The sequence below is a fragment of the Ranitomeya variabilis genome, chromosome 5, assembly GCF_051348905.1.
Source record: "Ranitomeya variabilis isolate aRanVar5 chromosome 5, aRanVar5.hap1, whole genome shotgun sequence".
NCBI classification, from domain to species: Eukaryota; Metazoa; Chordata; class Amphibia; order Anura; family Dendrobatidae; genus Ranitomeya; species Ranitomeya variabilis.
This window is the reverse complement of record NC_135236.1, coordinates 209253920-209272190: the sequence shown is the minus strand read 5'-3', so window position 1 is coordinate 209272190 and position 18271 is coordinate 209253920. Positions and strand designations below refer to the sequence as shown.

Below are 18271 nucleotides of genomic sequence, written 5' to 3'. Positions count from 1 at the left end.
GTGGGGAAACCACTCTGCTACATTTCAGGTAAACTTTAATGAGTTTAACATTTTAGGATAATTTTAAGTTTTCTCACCTCACTGTTGGGCATCAGCCGTCTGGCTGTAGAGGCAATTTGCAGTTTTTTACTCTATTAAATGTTTATCATATATGCTAATAGTTTGTGGCGCTCCCCTGTGAGGCACTCTGTTATATTAAAACTGTGTTGTTTTTTTAAGAACAATTATTAATGAAGTTATATTTAATTTATTATTATGGTTCTCTTCAGAATCTCTGGTGTTAAGTAGCAGAATGGGTTGCTGCATTCTGTATACAGTATCAGCCCCTGCAGCTCCTCCTGTATGGAGTATGAGTAGCCTCCTGTATGCAGTGAGACCCCCGCAGTGCCCCCTGTGTGCAGTGTGAGTAGCCCCCTGTGTGCAGTGTGAGTAGCCCCCTGTGTGCAGTGTGAGTAGCCCCCTGTGTGCAGTGTGAGTAGCCCCCTGTGTGCAGTGTGAGTAGCCCCCTGTGTGCAGTGTGAGTAGCCCCCTGTGTGCAGTGTGAGTAGCCCCCTGTGTGCAGTGTGAGTAGCCCCCTGGGTGCAGTGTGAGTAGCCCCCTGGGTGCAGTGTGAGTAGCCCCCTGGGTGCAGTGTGAGTAGCCCCCTGGGTGCAGTGTGAGTAGCCCCCTGGGTGCAGTGTGAGTAGCCCCCTGTGTGCAGTGTGAGTAGCCCCCTGGGTGCAGTGTGAGTAGCCCCCTGGGTGCAGTGTGAGTAGCCCCCTGGGTGCAGTGTGAGTAGCCCCCTGGGTGCAGTGTGAGTAGCCCCGTGGGTACAGTGAGTGTAGCCCCCTGGGTACTGTGTGAACCCCTCAGCGCCTCTTGCAGACATGCAAACATCCCATACACACATGGGGAAAAACCATCCTCGCTCCCTTCCCCCTGTACTGTGCTCCGGTGCACTGACTCTCCACTCAGCTGACATCATGAAGTAACCGTCATCGCATCACATTGCTCCTTTACACACGCTGATCAGTAGATAAAGGAGCCAGCAGCTCCATCTTCCACCAATATAATCACTGCTGTCTGCAACCCAAAGATGCGGATCATGGTGACATTTGGCGGCCGACAGCGCGGTGTGACCTGTGGGCCACAGTTTCAGCCCTTTGACTGTTTCGGTCTGTTGGCCGGACTGGAACAGCCAGAGGGACGGATGTGTCCCATGGGCTGCAGTTTGCCCAGCTCCGGTATATAACATGTTTTCAAACCAAATAATACAAGTAGAATGAGCAAACGATTGATACAATTCACACTTGTAATTTAGTGTTTACATCCATCTTTTCACACTTTGTATTATCTATATATAATCATCTTGTCCGCGACCAATCAGCGACGGGCACAGTCCAGCCGCAAATTCACCCCTTCCTACTCTGTCAGTGCCCCCTCCAGTCAGCGCTCACACAGGGTTAATGGCTGCATTACACCGCGTTATGCCGCGGTGTAACGCAGTCCGTTACCGCTGCTATTAACCCTGTGTGACCAACATTTTACTATTGATGCTGCCTATGCAGCATCAATAGTAAAAAGATCTAATGTTAAAAATAAAAAAAATCATTATATACTCACCGTCCGGCGCCTTTCCCGCTCCTCGCGATGCTCCGGGCCATGCATTGCGGTCTCACGAGATGATGACGACGTAGCGGTCTCGCGAGACCGCTACGTCATCATCTCACGAGACCACAATGCATTCTTGGGACCGGAGCGTCGCGAGGAGCATCGCTAAACGCCTCGCCTGGATCCGGGGGCCAACAGAAGTTGAGTATATAACTATTTTTTATTTTAATTTTTTTTTTTTTTTTAACAGGGATATGGTGCCCACATTGCTATATACTGCGTGGGCTGTGTTATATACTACGTCTCTGTGCTATATACGACGTGGGCTGTGCTATATACTACATCGCTGTGCTATATACTACGTGGGCTGTGTTGTATACTGCATCTTTGTGCTATATACTACGTGGGCTGTACAGTATATTACGTGGCTGGGCAATATACTACGTGGCTGTGTTATATACTCCGTGAGCTGGGCTATATACTCCGTGAGCTGGGCTATATACTCCGTGAGCTGGGCTATATACTCCGTGAGCTGGGCTATATACTCCGTGAGCTGGGCTATATACTCCGTGAGCTGGGCTATATACTCCGTGGGCCGTGTTGTACGCCGCGTGGGCCGTGTTGTACGCCGCGTGGGCCGTGTTGTGCGCCGCGTGGGCCGTGTTGTGCGCCGCGTGGGCCGTGTTGTGCGCCGCGTGGGCCGTGTTGTGCGCCGCGTGGGCCGTGTTGTGCGCCGCGTGGGCCGTGTTGTGCGCCGCGTGGGCCGTGTTGTGCGCCGCGTGGGCCGTGGTATATTTCTCTGCTATATCTGTGCATCATGAATCGTGGTATGTGTTAAAGAGGGGGCCCACTGAGACTCTTTCGCCCGGGGCCCTCAAAAACCTGGAGCAGGCCCTGGCTACACTGATTGTGGGGTCAATCAGGGACAGGCGCAGTCCGGCCGCAAATTGGCGCGGAATTTGAAGCATGCTTCACTAATTGGTCATGCCCGGCCGGCCGAATCCTGTGTATAAATTGCATTATTCTGAAAATGTCAAAAATAAACTACATACATAGTCTAGAATACCAACTAGTATATAATATTCAGCTTGGAATTTGTTATATTTTACCTTCAGGGATCTATGATGTTTCTCCTGTGTGGATTCAGTATTTAGCAATGTTTTTTCAATGCTCTTGGAATATTTTTTTTTTTTTTTTTTAATGGACAATATCTAAAACTTAAAAAAAAAAAAAATTACCTAATCCTCCTGTTAGTTCATGCTTGTTTGCCTATGGGGGTTGTTTTTATAAACAGGCGACTCAAGATAACAAACCTATAACACAGCAGGATTACCTGGAAGGGCAACTCTGTATTCGCACCACACATGAGATTGGGTAACTTTTTGGCTAGGACTCCACAACCTCGATGGTTCTCTATTGAGAAGAGTCTCCTCACAATCCCAAGAATTTCTCACATGGGCAATTAGCAGGAGTTTCTTATGTTTTTTTTCACCCATAACAAAACATTGGTGTCTCTCAACAATCGTGTGGATTTTTGTTTTGTCGCATTGTATGATCAAAGACTAATCTAACACCATTTACCTGCTGCGTGGAATGCCCTTATGATTTTGAGATTTTTCTATATGATGATTATATATTTTTTATCTTAGGGTAACATCACACTGGAATCTCTTGGCAAAAGGGGATATCGCATACCTCCATCTGGAACGATTCAAGTGGTATGTACAGATGTATATACTATCTAAACTGCAAAACAAGCGATAGGTACCATATTTGTAAGATCAACCTTGGTTGAACTTTCTATTTTCATTTGGTTTTGCTGACCATCTAATGTATATGGCCGATATCGGGGTGATGGTGGGGGGGATAAGGAATGGACAGGTTGCATTTCTGTAGCTGATTATTTTCCTCTTCCCTTGAGAACCAGAACATGTATTTGTATGGGAGAGTTCAGGATGAATGGCTGTACAAGTTTCAGCCAATGGCTATGTTACATTTGTGGTCATTTGTGGAAATATGTAGAAACTTTTCAATATTGGTTACTGTCAAGAAAGCTGATCATAATTCTTAATCATATAGCTCGCCTGTAATGAGACAGTCTTTATTGTAATCTGCACTGTCTGCTCACCTGGGCATTTTCCCGTATGAGCCCCAAACTGAAATGATGGATTATTATTTGTGGGGGGAGTTTATGCCTCCGAGTAGCACAATGGAGTTTGACCAGGAGGCATGCAAGCTTTTTGGATATGGCTCTTGATGGGTGAACATCAACCCTATAATGCCTGCCCAATTTTTCATTTTTGTGCCTATATTTTTTTTTCCTCCTTTTTTTCCAAGATCCATAACATTATTATTATTCTATCAACATAGCCATATGATGACTTTTTTTTTTTTTTCTGAAGTTGTACTTTTCAATGTCCTCATTAATTTCCCTAGATTAATGTACTAAACAAAAAAGAAAAAATAATAAGTGTAATAAAATGGAGAAGACGATGATAAAATGCAATTCTACCATGATTTTTGGTGGTTTGTTTTCACGGTGTTCATTACATGTTAAAAATTACCTAGCAATCCTTATCTGATGATGACCCATGTTTTGGGATTAAAAGTTATAATTTTTCAGGATTGCCAACAATAATAATAAAAAAACCTGTGCTTTTTATATATCTTTGATTTTCTACTTTATCATAGAGTGCCAAGTATTTAAAAATTTTGCTTGAGCCCTTCCTTTTTATATACGGGTGCTGTATATCCACAACACTATATAATCGTTTAGTTCCCTTAGGGGACCTGAAGATAATCTGATTGCTTACTGTACGGCAATGCCACAGTGTTAGTATACAGTGAAAGTCTGTCTCCTCAGCGCGTGTCTAAGCTTCATTGCAGGCGTAAGCTAGCAGTGACGGGGCTCACAGCAGGCACCAGGCTGCAGTGGTAACCTTTGGGTTCCCTGCGATCTCATCGTGTGACCTCCTGAGAGTCGCTGCCAGACTACTCCAGACGTGGCTTATTTCCAGTGAGAACAAAAGGATCAACCATTAAAATCTCAGTTTGGATCCTTCTCTCTCCCGACGTCATTTGTCGAGGGGAGTTGGCAGGCCCCTATACAACTTAGACTTGTCAAACCGATAACGGCGGGTTAAAGTGACTTCAGTCTAGTTTGCAGTTTGACACTGAAGTCCACAACAATTCTTGTTATTGTGTTGATTTGTTGTGTTTCTTTAAACTATTTTTGGATTAAGGTCACATATGTAACATCATTTTCTTTGCATTTTAGACCTTATTTAATCCAAACAAGACTGTGGTGAAGATGTTTGTGGTAAAATATAACCTGCAAGAAATGCCACCCAATCACCAGACATTCCTGCGGCAGAGAACATTTTCTGTTCCTGGGAAGCGAGATAAGAAAGTGACAGTCCCAGAGAACATCATGAGGGCAGAAGAGCGGACACTGCGCTACCTCATCCACCTGAGGTAACATGAACTTCCTCTGCAAAGCTATTTACCACCAGTTTATCCCAACTGGAAGTACAAATCTATTTTAAATTTATATCTATTTATTAGGTTTTTGTATCCCACACTGATCTAATCTATGTAATGTTGAGGTAATCTAGAATAGATCCATACCTGTGATCAATCTGTGATTCCACTGCAGAGAAATCCTGTTTTGATTAATAAGTGCAGGAGGCCGGCCCTGAACTTCCATCTATCTGGCCTTTCTCACTCGCTTCCCACTGGCCACCATCCTTCTGTCAGTAAGTGAAAGGACACTCTTCTGTGACCTGCTTTCCTGGCTGAGATGTTGCACGTGTGCGGTCATACCCAAAGATGGCGCATGTGTAGATCAATGGTTCTCGCAGTGTCGTCAAGAACTTGCTGTGCATGCACCACACTCAGGAAGGTCTGCGCAGATCTCGCTTAAGAATTGTTAGCAAAAAATTGCAATCGGGATTTCACTGCAACAGAATCAAGAAATCCTATAATCCATGTTGGGCTGCTGTAATTCAGAATAAATCCATACCGTTTGTCATCAGCTGGGAATACAAAAGTCTGCTGACAGGTTTCCTTTAACAAAAACTAAGCACATGAAACCCACCCAAAGCATCTTTAATCAAAAATTAAAGGGGTTTTCCCACTAACAAAAGTTCATTTCTCCTTCGCCACATTGGGGGACACAGGACCCTGGGTGTTATGCTGCTGTCACTAGGAGGCTGACACTAAGTTGAGACAAAAAAGAGTTAGCTCCTCCCCTGCAGTATACACCCTCATGCTGGCTTCCAGAGACCCAGTTCAAGCTTAGTGTCCGTAGGAGGCACACTGGATTTAAACCTTCTTTTCTGGACGAAGGGGCGACGGATTCGTTCATGTTCCGATCTCCCCGAACCAACAACAGGCGAGCACGGGTGTTTAACCTCTCCGTATCCTCTCCTGCGACGTGGGATGCCACTACCTGAGCTGACTTTTGGGGCGACAGGCCCCTTCAAGGGCACCGATCTCCCCCCTCCCTTATCAGACGAGCACTGGAGTGTCACCTCCAGTATCCTCTTCTGCAGCCAGGCCTTATTGCCGGACATCTGCCCTGCCCACCAGGTCTCACCCTCGGCTGTTCAGAGGCACTCTTCCACTGTGGCGTCCGTGCAGCCCCCACTGCATCACCACTGAAAAAGCGGATGATGGAAGGAGGCGGACGTTTCCTCTCCACCCCCCTTTAACCCCTTCACCCCCAAGGGTGGTTTGCACGTTACTGACCGGGCCAATTTTTACAATTCTGACCACTGTCCCTTTATGAGGTTATAACTCTGGAACGCTTCAACGGATCTTGGCGATTCTGACATTGTTTTCTCGTGACATATTGTACTTCATGATAGTGGTAAAATTTCTTTGATATTACCTGCGTTTATTTGCGAAAAAAATGGAAATTTGGCGAAAATTTTTAAAATTTAGCAATTTTGCAACTTTGAATTTTTATGCCCTTAAATCACAGAGATATGTCACACAAAATACTTAATAAGTAACATTTCCCACATGTCTACTTTACATCAGCACAATTTTGGAACCAAATTTTTTTTTTGTTAGGGAGTTATAAGGGTTAAAAGTTGACCAGCAATTTCTCATTTTTACAACACCATTTTTTTTTAGGGACCACATCTCATTTGAAGTCATTTTGAGGGGTCTATATGATAGAAAATACCCAAGTGTGACACCATTCTAAAAACTGCACCCCTCAAGGTGCTCAAAACCATATTCAAGAAGTTTATTAACCCTTCTGGTGCTTCACAGGAATTTTTGGAATGTTTAAATAAAAATGAACATTTAACTTTTTTTCACAAAAAATTTACTTCAGCTCCAATTTGTTTTATTTTACCAAGGGTAACAGGAGAAAATGGACCCCAAAAGTTGTTGTACAATTTGTCCTGAGTACGCCGATACCCCATATGTGGGGGTAAACCACTGTTTGTGCGCATGACCGAGCTCGGAAGCGAAGGAGCGCCATTTGACTTTTCAATGCAAAATTGACTGGAATTGAGATGGGACGCCATGTTGCGTTTGGGGAGCCCCTGATGTGCCTAAACATTGAAACCCCCCACAAGTGACACCATTTTGGAAAGTAGACTCCCTAAGGAACTTATCTAGAGGTGTGGTGAGCACTTTGACCCACCAAGTGCTTCACAGAAGTTTATAATGCAGAGCCGTAAAAATAAAACAAAAATTTTTTCCCACAAAAATTATTTTTTTAGCCCTCAGTTTTGTATTTTCCCGAGGGTAACAGGAGAAATTGGACCCCAAAAGTTGTTGTCCAATTTGTCGTGAGTGCGCTGATACCCCATATGTGGGGGGGAACCACCGTTTGGACGCATGGAAGGGCTCGGAAGTGAAGGAGCGCCATTTGGAATGCAGACTTAGATGGAATGGTCTGCAGGCGTCACATTGCGTTTGCAGAGCCCCTAATGTACCTAAACAGTAGAAACCCCCCACAAGTGACACCATGTTGGAAAGTAGACCCCCTAAGGAACTTATCTAGATGTGTGGTGAGCGCTTTGACCCACCAAGGGCTTCACAGAAGTTTACAATGCAGAGCCGTAAAAATAAAACTAAAATTTTTTCCCACAAAAATTATTTTTCAGCCCCCAGTTTTGTATTTTCCCGAGGGTAACAGGAGAAATTGGACCCCAAAAGTTGTTGTCCAATTTGTCCTGAGTGCGCTGATACCCCATATGTTGGGGTAAACCCCTGTTTGGGCACACGGGAAAGCTCGGAAGGGAAGGAGCACCGTTTTACTTTTTCAACGCAGAATTGGCTGGAATTGAGATCGGACGCCATGTCGCGTTTGGAGAGCCCCTGATGTGCCGAAACAGTGGAAACCCCCCAATTATAACTGAAACCCTAATCCAAACACACCCCTAACCCTAATCCCAACAGTAACCCTAACCACTCCTCTAACCCAGACACACCCCTAACCCTAATCCCAACCCTATTCCCAACCGTAAATGTAATCTAAACCCTAACCGTAACTTTAGCCCCAACCCTAACTGTAGCCTTAACCCTAGCTCCAACCCTAGCCCTAATGGGAAAATGGAAATAAATACATTTTTTTTTTTTCCCTAACTAAGGGGGTGATGAAGGGGGGTTTGATTTACTTTTATAGCGAGTTTTTTAGCGGATTTTTATGATTGGCAGCTGTCACACACTGAAAGACGCTTTTCATTGCAAAAAATATTTTTTGCGTTACCACATTTTGAGAGCTATAAATTTTCCATATTTTGGTCCACAGAGTCATGTGAGGTCTTGTTTTTTGCGGGACGAGTTGACGTTTTTATTGGTAACATTTTCGGACATGTGACAGTTTTTGATCGCTTTTTATTCCGATTTTTGTGAGGCAGAATGACCAAAAACCAGCTATTCATGAATTTCTTTTGGGTGAGGCGTTTATACCGTTCCGCGTTTGGTAAAATTGGTAAGCAGTTTTATTCTTCGGGTCAGTACGATTACAGTGATACCTCATTTATATTATTTTTTTATGTTTTGGCGCTTTTATATGATAAAAACTATTTTATGGAAAAAATAATTATTTTTGCATCGCTTTATTCTCAGGACTATAATTTTTTTATTTTTTTGCTGATCATGCTGTATGGCGGCTCGTTATTTGCGGGACAAGATGACGCTTTCAGCGGTACCATGGTTATTTATATCTGTCTTTTTGATCGCGTGTTATTCCACTTTTTGTTCGGCGGTATGATAATAAAGCGTTGTTTTTTGCCTCGGGTTTTTTTTTTTTATCTTACGGTGTTTACTGAAGGGGTTAACTAGTGGGCCAGTTTTATAGGTCGGGTCGTTACGGACGCGGCGATACTAAATACGTGTACTTTGATTGTTTTTTTTATTTTATTTAGATAAAGAAATGTATTTATGGGAATAATATATATATTTTTTTTTCATTATTTTGGAATATTTTTTTTTTTTTTTTACACATTTGGAAATTTTTTTTTTTACTTTTTGACTTTGCCCCAGGGGGGGACAATACAGATCGGTGATCTGCCAGTTTGCATAGCACTCTGACAGATCACCGATCTGAGAGAAGTGCAGGCTGCTTCACAGTGCCTGCTCTGAGCAGGCTTCTGTGAAGCCACCTCCCTCCCTGCAGGACCCGGATCCGTGGCCATCTTGGATCCGGGTCTGGAGCCGGCAGGGAGGGAGGTAAGACCCTCGCAGCAACGCGATCACATCACGTTGCTGCGGGGGGCTCAGGGAAGCCCGCAGGGAACCCCCTCCCTGTGCGATGCTTCCCTGCACCGCCGGCACATCGCGATCATGTTTGATCGCGGTGTGCCGGGGGTTAATGTGCCGGGAGCGGTCCGTGACCGCTCCTGGCACATAGTGCCGGATGTCAGCTGCGATAGGCAGCTGACACTCGGCCGCGCTCCCCCCGTGAGCGCCGCCGATCGCGCTGGACGTACTATCCCGTCCGTGGTCATGGGGGCCCACCCCACCTCGACGGGATAGTACGTCTGATGTCAGGAAGGGGTTAAAGGGGATGGTGGATGGAGGCTCCCCTAACCCTGCACTGTCCTTTCTACCTGGAGTCACTTCAGCAGGCTGGTAAGGAGACCCGACGTTTTCAGGCCGGCGGTCCGCCCCTCCCCCTCAATATGGGTAAGCGCAGATAAGGGGTCGTGTTTTCCGGCGTTTTGGGGAGGGCTCCATGGCGGTAAGGGCTCTGCGACGTCTTTCCGGTGGTCCGCGGGTGCGCGCAGGCCGAAGCCGAAAATTTAGTCCCCGGCTTCGGCCTAGTACAGGCCGCATCCCGATAAGCCCCGCCTACGCTCGCGTCATTCTTGCGGCTCCGCCTCCGGTCCTGGCGCTTCTCGCTCCCTGCGAGACTGCCCCACAAACTCTCGGCAGCCATCTTCCCTCTGCACAGCAGCGCCGGCCGGCTTCTTCCACACGCCAGCAGCTCTGGAGGTTCTTTTCCACGCCACCTATCCAACTTGCGGGGCACAGGACCTGGGTAAGGAGTTGGCACTTAGTGCTTCCCTGCAGCGTTACCCCTCAGCTTCCACTAGCAGCCTCTTTTTTTTTTCTCATATTGGGGTACAGCATGTCACAGTCAAGAGTTAAAAAGGCCACTAAGGTACACACCACCTTTTTTACTGCGTGTACCACCTGCCAGGCTCCTCTCCCTCGGCCTCAAAGCTCCCCTCTCTGCCCTGCCTGTGATGCCCAATGTTCTCAGGAGCCCTCCGCTGCTACTGACCCCAGTGTACCTAGCCCCCCTGAGTGGGCCGCGTCACTGTCTCAATCCATGGCTAAGCTAGCCAAAGCGATTGAATCCCTTCATGACCCCTCTGGGGAGCGGGGCGTTCGTTTTCCTGGGTTAAGAGACCCCTCTATAACAGGGGAATCATCGGCCAGCAGGGGCCGCTCTCTCCCGAAAGAGGTACGACCATCCAAAAAACGGATCCGCACTACCTCTCCCAAGCATTCACCACGCCATTCAGCCTCTGGTAGCTCCACTTCTCGCTCGCCCTCTCCAGGGGCTCGAAGCGATCACGACTCTGAGTATGAGTCTGAGGCATCCCTGGACCCGGATTCTCCGGAGTTCCGTTCAACTGTTGACTCCCTCATTGAGGCTGTCAATCACGCGTTAAAGGTTGACGATGACCCTAATTCAGCTCCGGATCACGCAGTTTCCTTTACGAGAACCAAGCGATCCCATAAGGTGTTCGCCTCCCATCCAGACTTCCTAGAGATAGTTCGGCGGCACATGGAGCGACCTTATAAACGCTCTATGGGTAAAAAGGCCCTGGAATCAAAGTATCCCTTCTCCGCAGATCTGGTCAAAGATTGGACGGAACCACCGCTGGTAGATCCTCCGGTATCGCGTTTGGCTACCAAAACGCTTTTATCAGTACCTGACGGGGCTTCAATCAAAAATCCGACAGAACGCCAGCTAGATTCTCTGGCGCGGTCAGTGTATGAAGCCTCAGGTTCCTCCCTATCTCCCTCCTTCACTGCGGCATGGGTCGCCAAAGCAATGGTTTTCTGGGCAGATGCCCTTGCAAAATCCTTTCAGGACCAGGCTCTTCCGTCTGAGGCGGCGGACCTCGCCAAACAAATTGCTATGGCTGCAGATTATGTGATGTACGCGTCATTAGACGCAGCGGACTGTGCGGCAACCGCGGCTTCAAACGCCATCACCATCAGGAGAGCTATTTGGCTTAGAGAGTGGCATGCGGATTCCTCCTTAAAAAAGTCTGATTTCCCTTCCCTTTCAGAGCGGGCGTCTGTTTGGAGAAAAATTGGACCAGCTTATTTCTGATGCTACAGGAGGGAAAAGCAAGTTCCTCCCTTAACACAGGCCTAAAGCTGCCTTTCAGCGCCAACAGCATTTTCGTTTTCGCCCCTTTCGCAGTAGCCCTTTCTGGTCCAACTCCACAGCATCGTCCAGATCTGATCGATCTACACGCACAGACAGAGACTCTCGGCCTTCTTACAGACCGAATCAGTCCTGGCGAGGAAAACCTAGACCACCCAGAACCAGAGGTTCCAGGCCTTCCAGATTTCCTTCACAATGACTCGGGGGGGCATTCCAGTCGACACCACTGAGGTAGGCGGACGCCTGCTTCTTTTTTGACACGTCTGGCTTTCCGTCATTCACGACGAATGGGTCAGAGACCTAGTGTCTTCTGGTTACAAAATAGAATTCTCCGCCTCCCCTCCGGCACGTTTTTTCCCCTCTCGTCTCCCAAGTTCGGGAGCTCAGTCTCACGCTCTTCACTGCACCATCGAATCCCTCCGCCAAAACGGGGTCATCGTTCCGGTTCTGGAACACGAGAGATTCAGAGGTTTTTACTCTTCGCCGTGCCAAAAAAGGACGGGACGGTGCGCCCCATTTTGGACCTGAAGCTCCTAAACAAGTACGTAAAAGTACGGCACTTCAGGATGGAATCCCTCCAGTCGGTCATCTCCTCGTTGGAGAGAGGCGAGTTCCTAGCATCAATAGACATCAAAGATGCTTATCTTCATATCCCAATCTTTCCGCCACATTAAAGGTTCCTCCGTTTCGCCATCCTAGAGGACCATTTTCAATTCACGGCCTTACCCTTCGGTCTTGCCACTGTGCCCAGGGTATTCACGAAGGTCATGGCGGCTGTCATGGCCATTCTACACTCCCGGGGAGTGGTCATGTTGCCATACTTAGACGACCTTCTGGTCAAAGGTCCGTCTTATCATGGCTGCGAAGACAGCGGCCGCATTACGGTGGATTCCCTTTCGCGCCTGGGCTGGTTAATCAACTTGGACAAGTCCTTCCCTGTTCCAGCTCGTCGGATCTCTTTCCTAGGCATGATCCTGGACACGTCCAAAGGGCTGGTTTTACTTCCTTGGTCCAAGGCCCAAGCGCTTCAGCAGGGAGCCCGGACGCTCTGTCGCCCTTGTCCGCAGTCCATTCAGTTTGCCATGAAGATCCTGGGGAAGATGGTGGCCGCAATGGAAGCGGTCCCCTTCGCTCAACTGCATCTCCGTCCCCTCCAACAGGCCCTGCTAGACAATTGGGACAGGAGTCCCTTAACTCTCGACCGGCCATGTCCTCTGACCCTGCGGATCAGGCAAGCGCTGAAATGGTGGACTTTGGAATCATCTCTCAACCAGGGGAGGTCTTTTCTCCCGATCCATTGGCTGGTGGTGACTACCAATGCCAGTCTCCTCGGTTAGGGAGCGTTGTTTCGCCGCCACACTGCCCAGGGGCGTTGGACGATTCGGGAGTCGAAACTCCCAATAAACATCTTGGAGATCCGAGCTATCAGATTGGCCCTGAGACGCTTTCACTTCCTGCTTGCGGGTCACCCAATCCGAATTCAATAGGACAACGTAACAGCGGTGGCGTACATAAACCATCAGGGGGGTACCCGCAGCAGGGCGACGATGGAGGAAGTCTCCCACATTCTCCGTTGGGCCGAGACCAACCACTCCACCATTTCTGCAGTGCACATTCCAGGCGTCGAGGACTGGGCGGCGGACTTTCTCAGCCGTCAGGGTCTCGCCTCGGTGGAGTGGGAACTCCATCCAGAGGTTTTTCAACAAATCTGCTTTCGCTGGGGAACTCCGGACGTGGACCTGATGGGATCCAGACTGAATGCCAAGGTCCCCAACTTCATAGCACGTTCTCGGGATCCCCGGGCCATCGGGGTGGATGCACTGATATCCCCATGGCACCGTTTCCAATTCCCGTACGTGTTCCCTCCACTTCCCTTGTTGCCGAAAGTGATCTGAAAAATCAAGATGGAGGGGGGTTCCGGTGATTCTTATCGCCCCGGATTGGCCACGTTGCGTATGGTATGCGGAGCTCGTTCATCTCGTATCCGACGTCCACTGGCGGTTACTAGACCGCCCAGATCTGCTTCGCCAAGGGCTGATCTTCCACCAGAGCTCAGGGGCCCTACGTTTAACGGCGTGGCTGTTGAAACCTGGATCCTAACTCAAGCAGGTTTCTCCCAGCAGGTCATCGCCACCATGATCAGCGCTCGCAAGACGTCTTCGCTCGCATCTATCACCGCACCTGGAAAGCCTTCTTCTCATGGTGCAGGCTCCGCGGTCGCCCTCCTCTCGTTTTTTTCCATTCCCTCCATTCTGGAATTTCTCCAGTCCGGCTTGGATTCCGGCCTGGCGCTCAGTTCCCTCATCAAGGGTCAGATCTCCGCGTTATCGGTGTTGTTCCAGCGTAAGATTGCTGCTAACTTGCAAGTCAGGACCTTTTATTCAAGGGGTCTCCCACGTGGTACCCCCCTACAGAATGCCGTTAGAGACCTGAGATCTCAATTTGGTCCTAAGCGTCCTTCAGGAATCTCCGTTTGAACCTCTGCAGGATGTCTCGCTGACCATCCTCTCCTGGAAGGTTGCCTTCCTTGTCGCAGTAACATCTATCAGGCGCTTCTCGGAGTTGGCCGCACTATCCTGCCGGGCGCCTTTCCTTTCCTTCCACCAGGACAAAGTAGTCCTACGCCCATCTCTGTTTTTTTTTTCTCCCTAAGGTGGTTTCATCCTTCCACCTTAATGAAGACATCATTCTTCCCTCCTTCTGCCCTCAGCCGAGACATAGGGTCGAAAAGGCCCTTCACACCTTGGACGTGGTACGGGCCCTCAGGAGGTACGTTTCTAGGACTGCTCCCTTCCGCAAGTCGGACTCCCTCTTTGTCCTCCTGGAGGGTCACAGGAAGGGTTCAGCCGCGTCTAAGGCCACGATAGCCAGATGGATCCGATCGGCTATCCAAGAATCTTATCGGGTCAGGGGCAGACCTATCCCGGCGGGGATTAGGGCACACTCTACTCGGTCGATGGGTGCTTCCTGGGCCATTCGGCACCAGGCAACGGCGGAGCAAGGCCGCAACATGGTCTAGCCTGCATACTTTCACAAAGCACTACAATGTCTACACTCTATCTTCCGCAGACGCGGCCCTTGGCAGACGTATTCTGCAGGCGGCCGTTGTGCATTTATAGTCAGATGGTACACAGAGTTATTTGGTTATATTGTTCCCCACCCAGGGACTGCTTTGGGACGTCCCATGGTCCTGTGACCCCCAATGTGGCGAAGGAGAAATAGGGATTTTTGTGTACTCACCGTAAAATCCTTTTCTCCGAGCCACTCATTGGGGGACACAGCACCCACCCTGTTAGCCTTATGGCTCGTTACCTTTTTGGTTCTTAACTTTCTCTGACATGTTATACTCTAATGTTATGTAATGTATTGTTATTAATCTCCTACTGCTTTTGCACTGAACTGGGTCTCTGGAAGCCAGCATGAGGGTGTATACTGCAGGGGAGGAGCTAACTCTTTTTGTCTCAACTTAGTGTCAGCCTCCTAGTGACAGCAGCATAACACCCATGGTCCGGTGTCCCCCAATCAGTGGCTCGGAGAAAAGGATTTTACGGTGAGTACACAAAAATCCCTATTTTAATCAATAGATCTTGGAATAATAAGTTCCACAATTGGATATGTTTAAATAAAATGTTCCTGTGCTGATATAATCTTATAAATGTGCCCTTGCTGTGTACTGTGTAATGGCTGTGTCTGACCGTACAGGAACATGGTCTGATCACACCACAGCTAATGGACGCACTAAAGTATAAAGACATTACAACATGGGATTGAGGCTGATTCTTTCTGTGAAGTAAAAAATTGTTTAAAACCAGACAGAATGCTTTACCTCACAGAAAGAATCAGCTGTGACCCCATGCTGTCCTGTCTGTATACTCTTTTGCATCTTCCCCTGCCCAGGAGCTGTGGTATGATGAGACCATGTTCCTGTATGGTCAGACACGGCCATTACACAGCACACAGCAGGGACACATTTATAAGATTATCTCGGCACAGGAACGTTTTATTTAAACACATCCAATTGTGGAAATTATTATTATTATTCCAGGATCTAGTGATTAAAATTAACTTTTGTTTGTGGGAAAACCCATTTAAATCAACCTTGCACATTGATAAATTCCAAAGCCCCTTAACTTCCTACCTCTAAGGAGGTTAAAAACAATAAAGGTAATGGCATGTTATGCAGCCTTAAAATTTAAAAAACAAAAGTTCCATTTTGTCATGCTACATATTACCCATTTTTACTGGATTTTTAAGACTGTTCACTTAGGGTGTGCAGTGTATTTTCGTTGTATACTTTGGGCTGTACTGCTGATGTATACCTCCAATGTATGCTACTGTTTAGGCATGCAAGCTTCATTTAAGAAAATGCCAACACTTATCCTTTTTGTATGCCAAAAGGACCCTTATTTTGAAAACATCTTATCAATGCGATCCTGTAGATTCATTCATTCATGAAATATGCTGGAATCTTCCCTGGTACATATTCAATTGTACCCTGCATATGCAGTTTGGACTCAGACTTGATGTAAACCGGCTGTCTGATCTTATTTTTAATGATAGTATAAGAAGTCGTACAACCTTCTAATATACATGTGTTTAAAGGGGTTGTCGCCTGTCAAAAAAACCTTTTTCATAGAAACGGTAGACAACGCTGCACCTCTGCACTGGTATCTGTTTGGCTTCAGCACCACAGCAAATCATTGAGCTCAGTGGCTCGGCCCGTGTAGACAGGACTTTGTAAGTGATTGCAGTTCATCTCATCATATGTCCAAGCAGCTCTTGCATTCTTCTCCCAGTGAATAAGTTGTTGCAATCATCATAAAATGTATTTTACTTACCGTAACCCCTCTGCAAACTCCATATCATGGGCCAAGTGTTCTTTTTTTTTTTTTCTTCTTAGACTCTATTTCTAAACTTTAGTGTTTGAACCGAAGTGTTTAGTTGCTATAATGTGACACTTACCTATCCTTGTTCACTCATGGGAACATTCATTACTAAGGTTTGGGGAATGGAGTAAAAGCCGCATAGTTCATGCAATGCTCAATATGCTGAAAGATTAGTTTAAAAGTTTCTGAAAGTTTAAGTCTGCAAAGGGTTAAACAGACTTCACTAGGTTTTTAGCAATTTATTGGGCCTGAGTGAGTCATTATCTCCAAATGGAAACTTTAAACAGCAAATCTCCTGAGGAGTGACCGGCCTACCAAAATGACTCAAAGGCGCAGTCCCAACTCATTCAGGAAGCGACAAAATGCACCATGACTGTGAACTGGTCTATGTAAGCAACCAGGCGTGCATGTAGTCCATGGTCTTCATGTGGTCTCATGGACAGTTTGGATGGATGGATCTGCAAACTGAGTTTTTATTTCTTACGTCTCTAAATATATGTGATTGTTGAATACCTGTATTCTGTAGATGTGTTTTCTAACCTGTGGCTCTTTCCACTTTTGCTAAACCAAAGCTCCCATCATATCCCGCTGTTACAGCATGACAAGGAGTTAGATCTCCACACCTGCCGTCTTACGTAAATGCAGACATTACGATTTTACTCAAGTCATATTAGTCTAATATTACTTTTTATTATCGGATACCATTCAGTGGTACCAACGTGCTCCAGGAAGGGAGAAATCTTTAAATCCTTTTGCACAGTTCTGTACATGGTGTTATACATCTGGATGGTTTGATTCTTCCAACTCTTCATTTTCTTTACAGGTTCCAAAGTTCTAAGTCTGGGAAGATCTACCTCCACAAAGATGTCAGGCTTCTTTTCTCTCGGAAGTCCATGGAAGTCGACAGTGGGGCAGCATACGAACTGAAATCTTACATAGATACTCCAACAAACCCTCAGTTTTCGCCCAGATGCTGAGCTAGCCACAGCAGAGAGAGTCTTTGGCAAAACAAACAAATATATACAGTATATATTAGCTTGACATCAGTGACTCTGGTCTTCATAGATGTGACCCAAGAGTAGACCAGCTCCAGAGATTTTCTTCAGTGCGTTCTATGTATTTCGTGTAGACTGGAAAAAAAAAATTAGTTCTAATCCATTTTTTTTCTACTCTGTAATACCACTTGATTAGGTGTGTGCTGCATTAGCGATTCTCCCTGTTAGTTTAGTGTTTACACTTTATTTTATTTTCTTTATTTAATATTTAATGTTTCCTTTACTACAGTGATCTGTTTTGTCTGTGTTCTAATGTAGCACAAAGCCTATGTAAATCATACAATGTATTTTTGACAGTAATATTGAATTCTAAACTATATATAAATCTATAGTTTGGTGTGAATTTATTATACGGATACAGTTTTGCTTTCATATCTTATTTATGAGCAATTTGAAGATAGATGAAAGAACATGTATCGCCAGACCTAGATCTCTGTCCTTTTTGATCTACATTTTACAGAACAACATCTGGGCATTTTTCGATTTCTTGCATATAGTCAGGTAGGCTCCTACAGACTTTAATGGCACTAAAAAAGTATAAACTGGTATTGGCAGGAAATTCTTTGCCAATTTTCAATGTTATTCTAACACCACTTTTCATACACTAAATCCAAGTTAATTAGGACTGGGATGATGCTGCCTAAAATAATTACTGGCCTATTGAGTGCTATGTAAAATATGTGACTTCTGGAGTCGCAGCCAAAAAAGGTCACATTTACAAAGTTGTTTTAGTCCTCGCACTGCCCTGGTGTTCTAAAGAAAATACACTTTGAAGATCCGGCGCAGCCAGACTAGTATTTTCTTTAGCACACCAGGGCATTTCAGAGAATATACCTGGCTGCCATTGTGCTTGTGCTGCCAGGCTG

The 18271-nt window shown here is 46.5% G+C and overlaps 1 protein-coding gene across 2 annotated transcripts in view; it reads left to right on the top strand.

Annotated features, from left to right (window-relative positions):
- ATOSA (atos homolog A) overlaps positions 1-17752 on the top strand; it is a 73775-nt gene extending 56023 nt beyond the window's left edge. For both annotated transcript variants that reach the window (XM_077263763.1, XM_077263764.1), the window contains exons 10-12: positions 3240-3308; positions 4868-5064; positions 17174-17752. In XM_077263763.1, coding sequence (XP_077119878.1) covers positions 3240-3308; positions 4868-5064; positions 17174-17327 — 420 coding nt within the window. In that variant the 3' untranslated portion in view covers positions 17328-17752. The remainder of the gene's footprint in view (positions 1-3239; positions 3309-4867; positions 5065-17173) is intronic.
- The last annotated feature ends 519 nt before the right edge of the window (positions 17753-18271 follow it).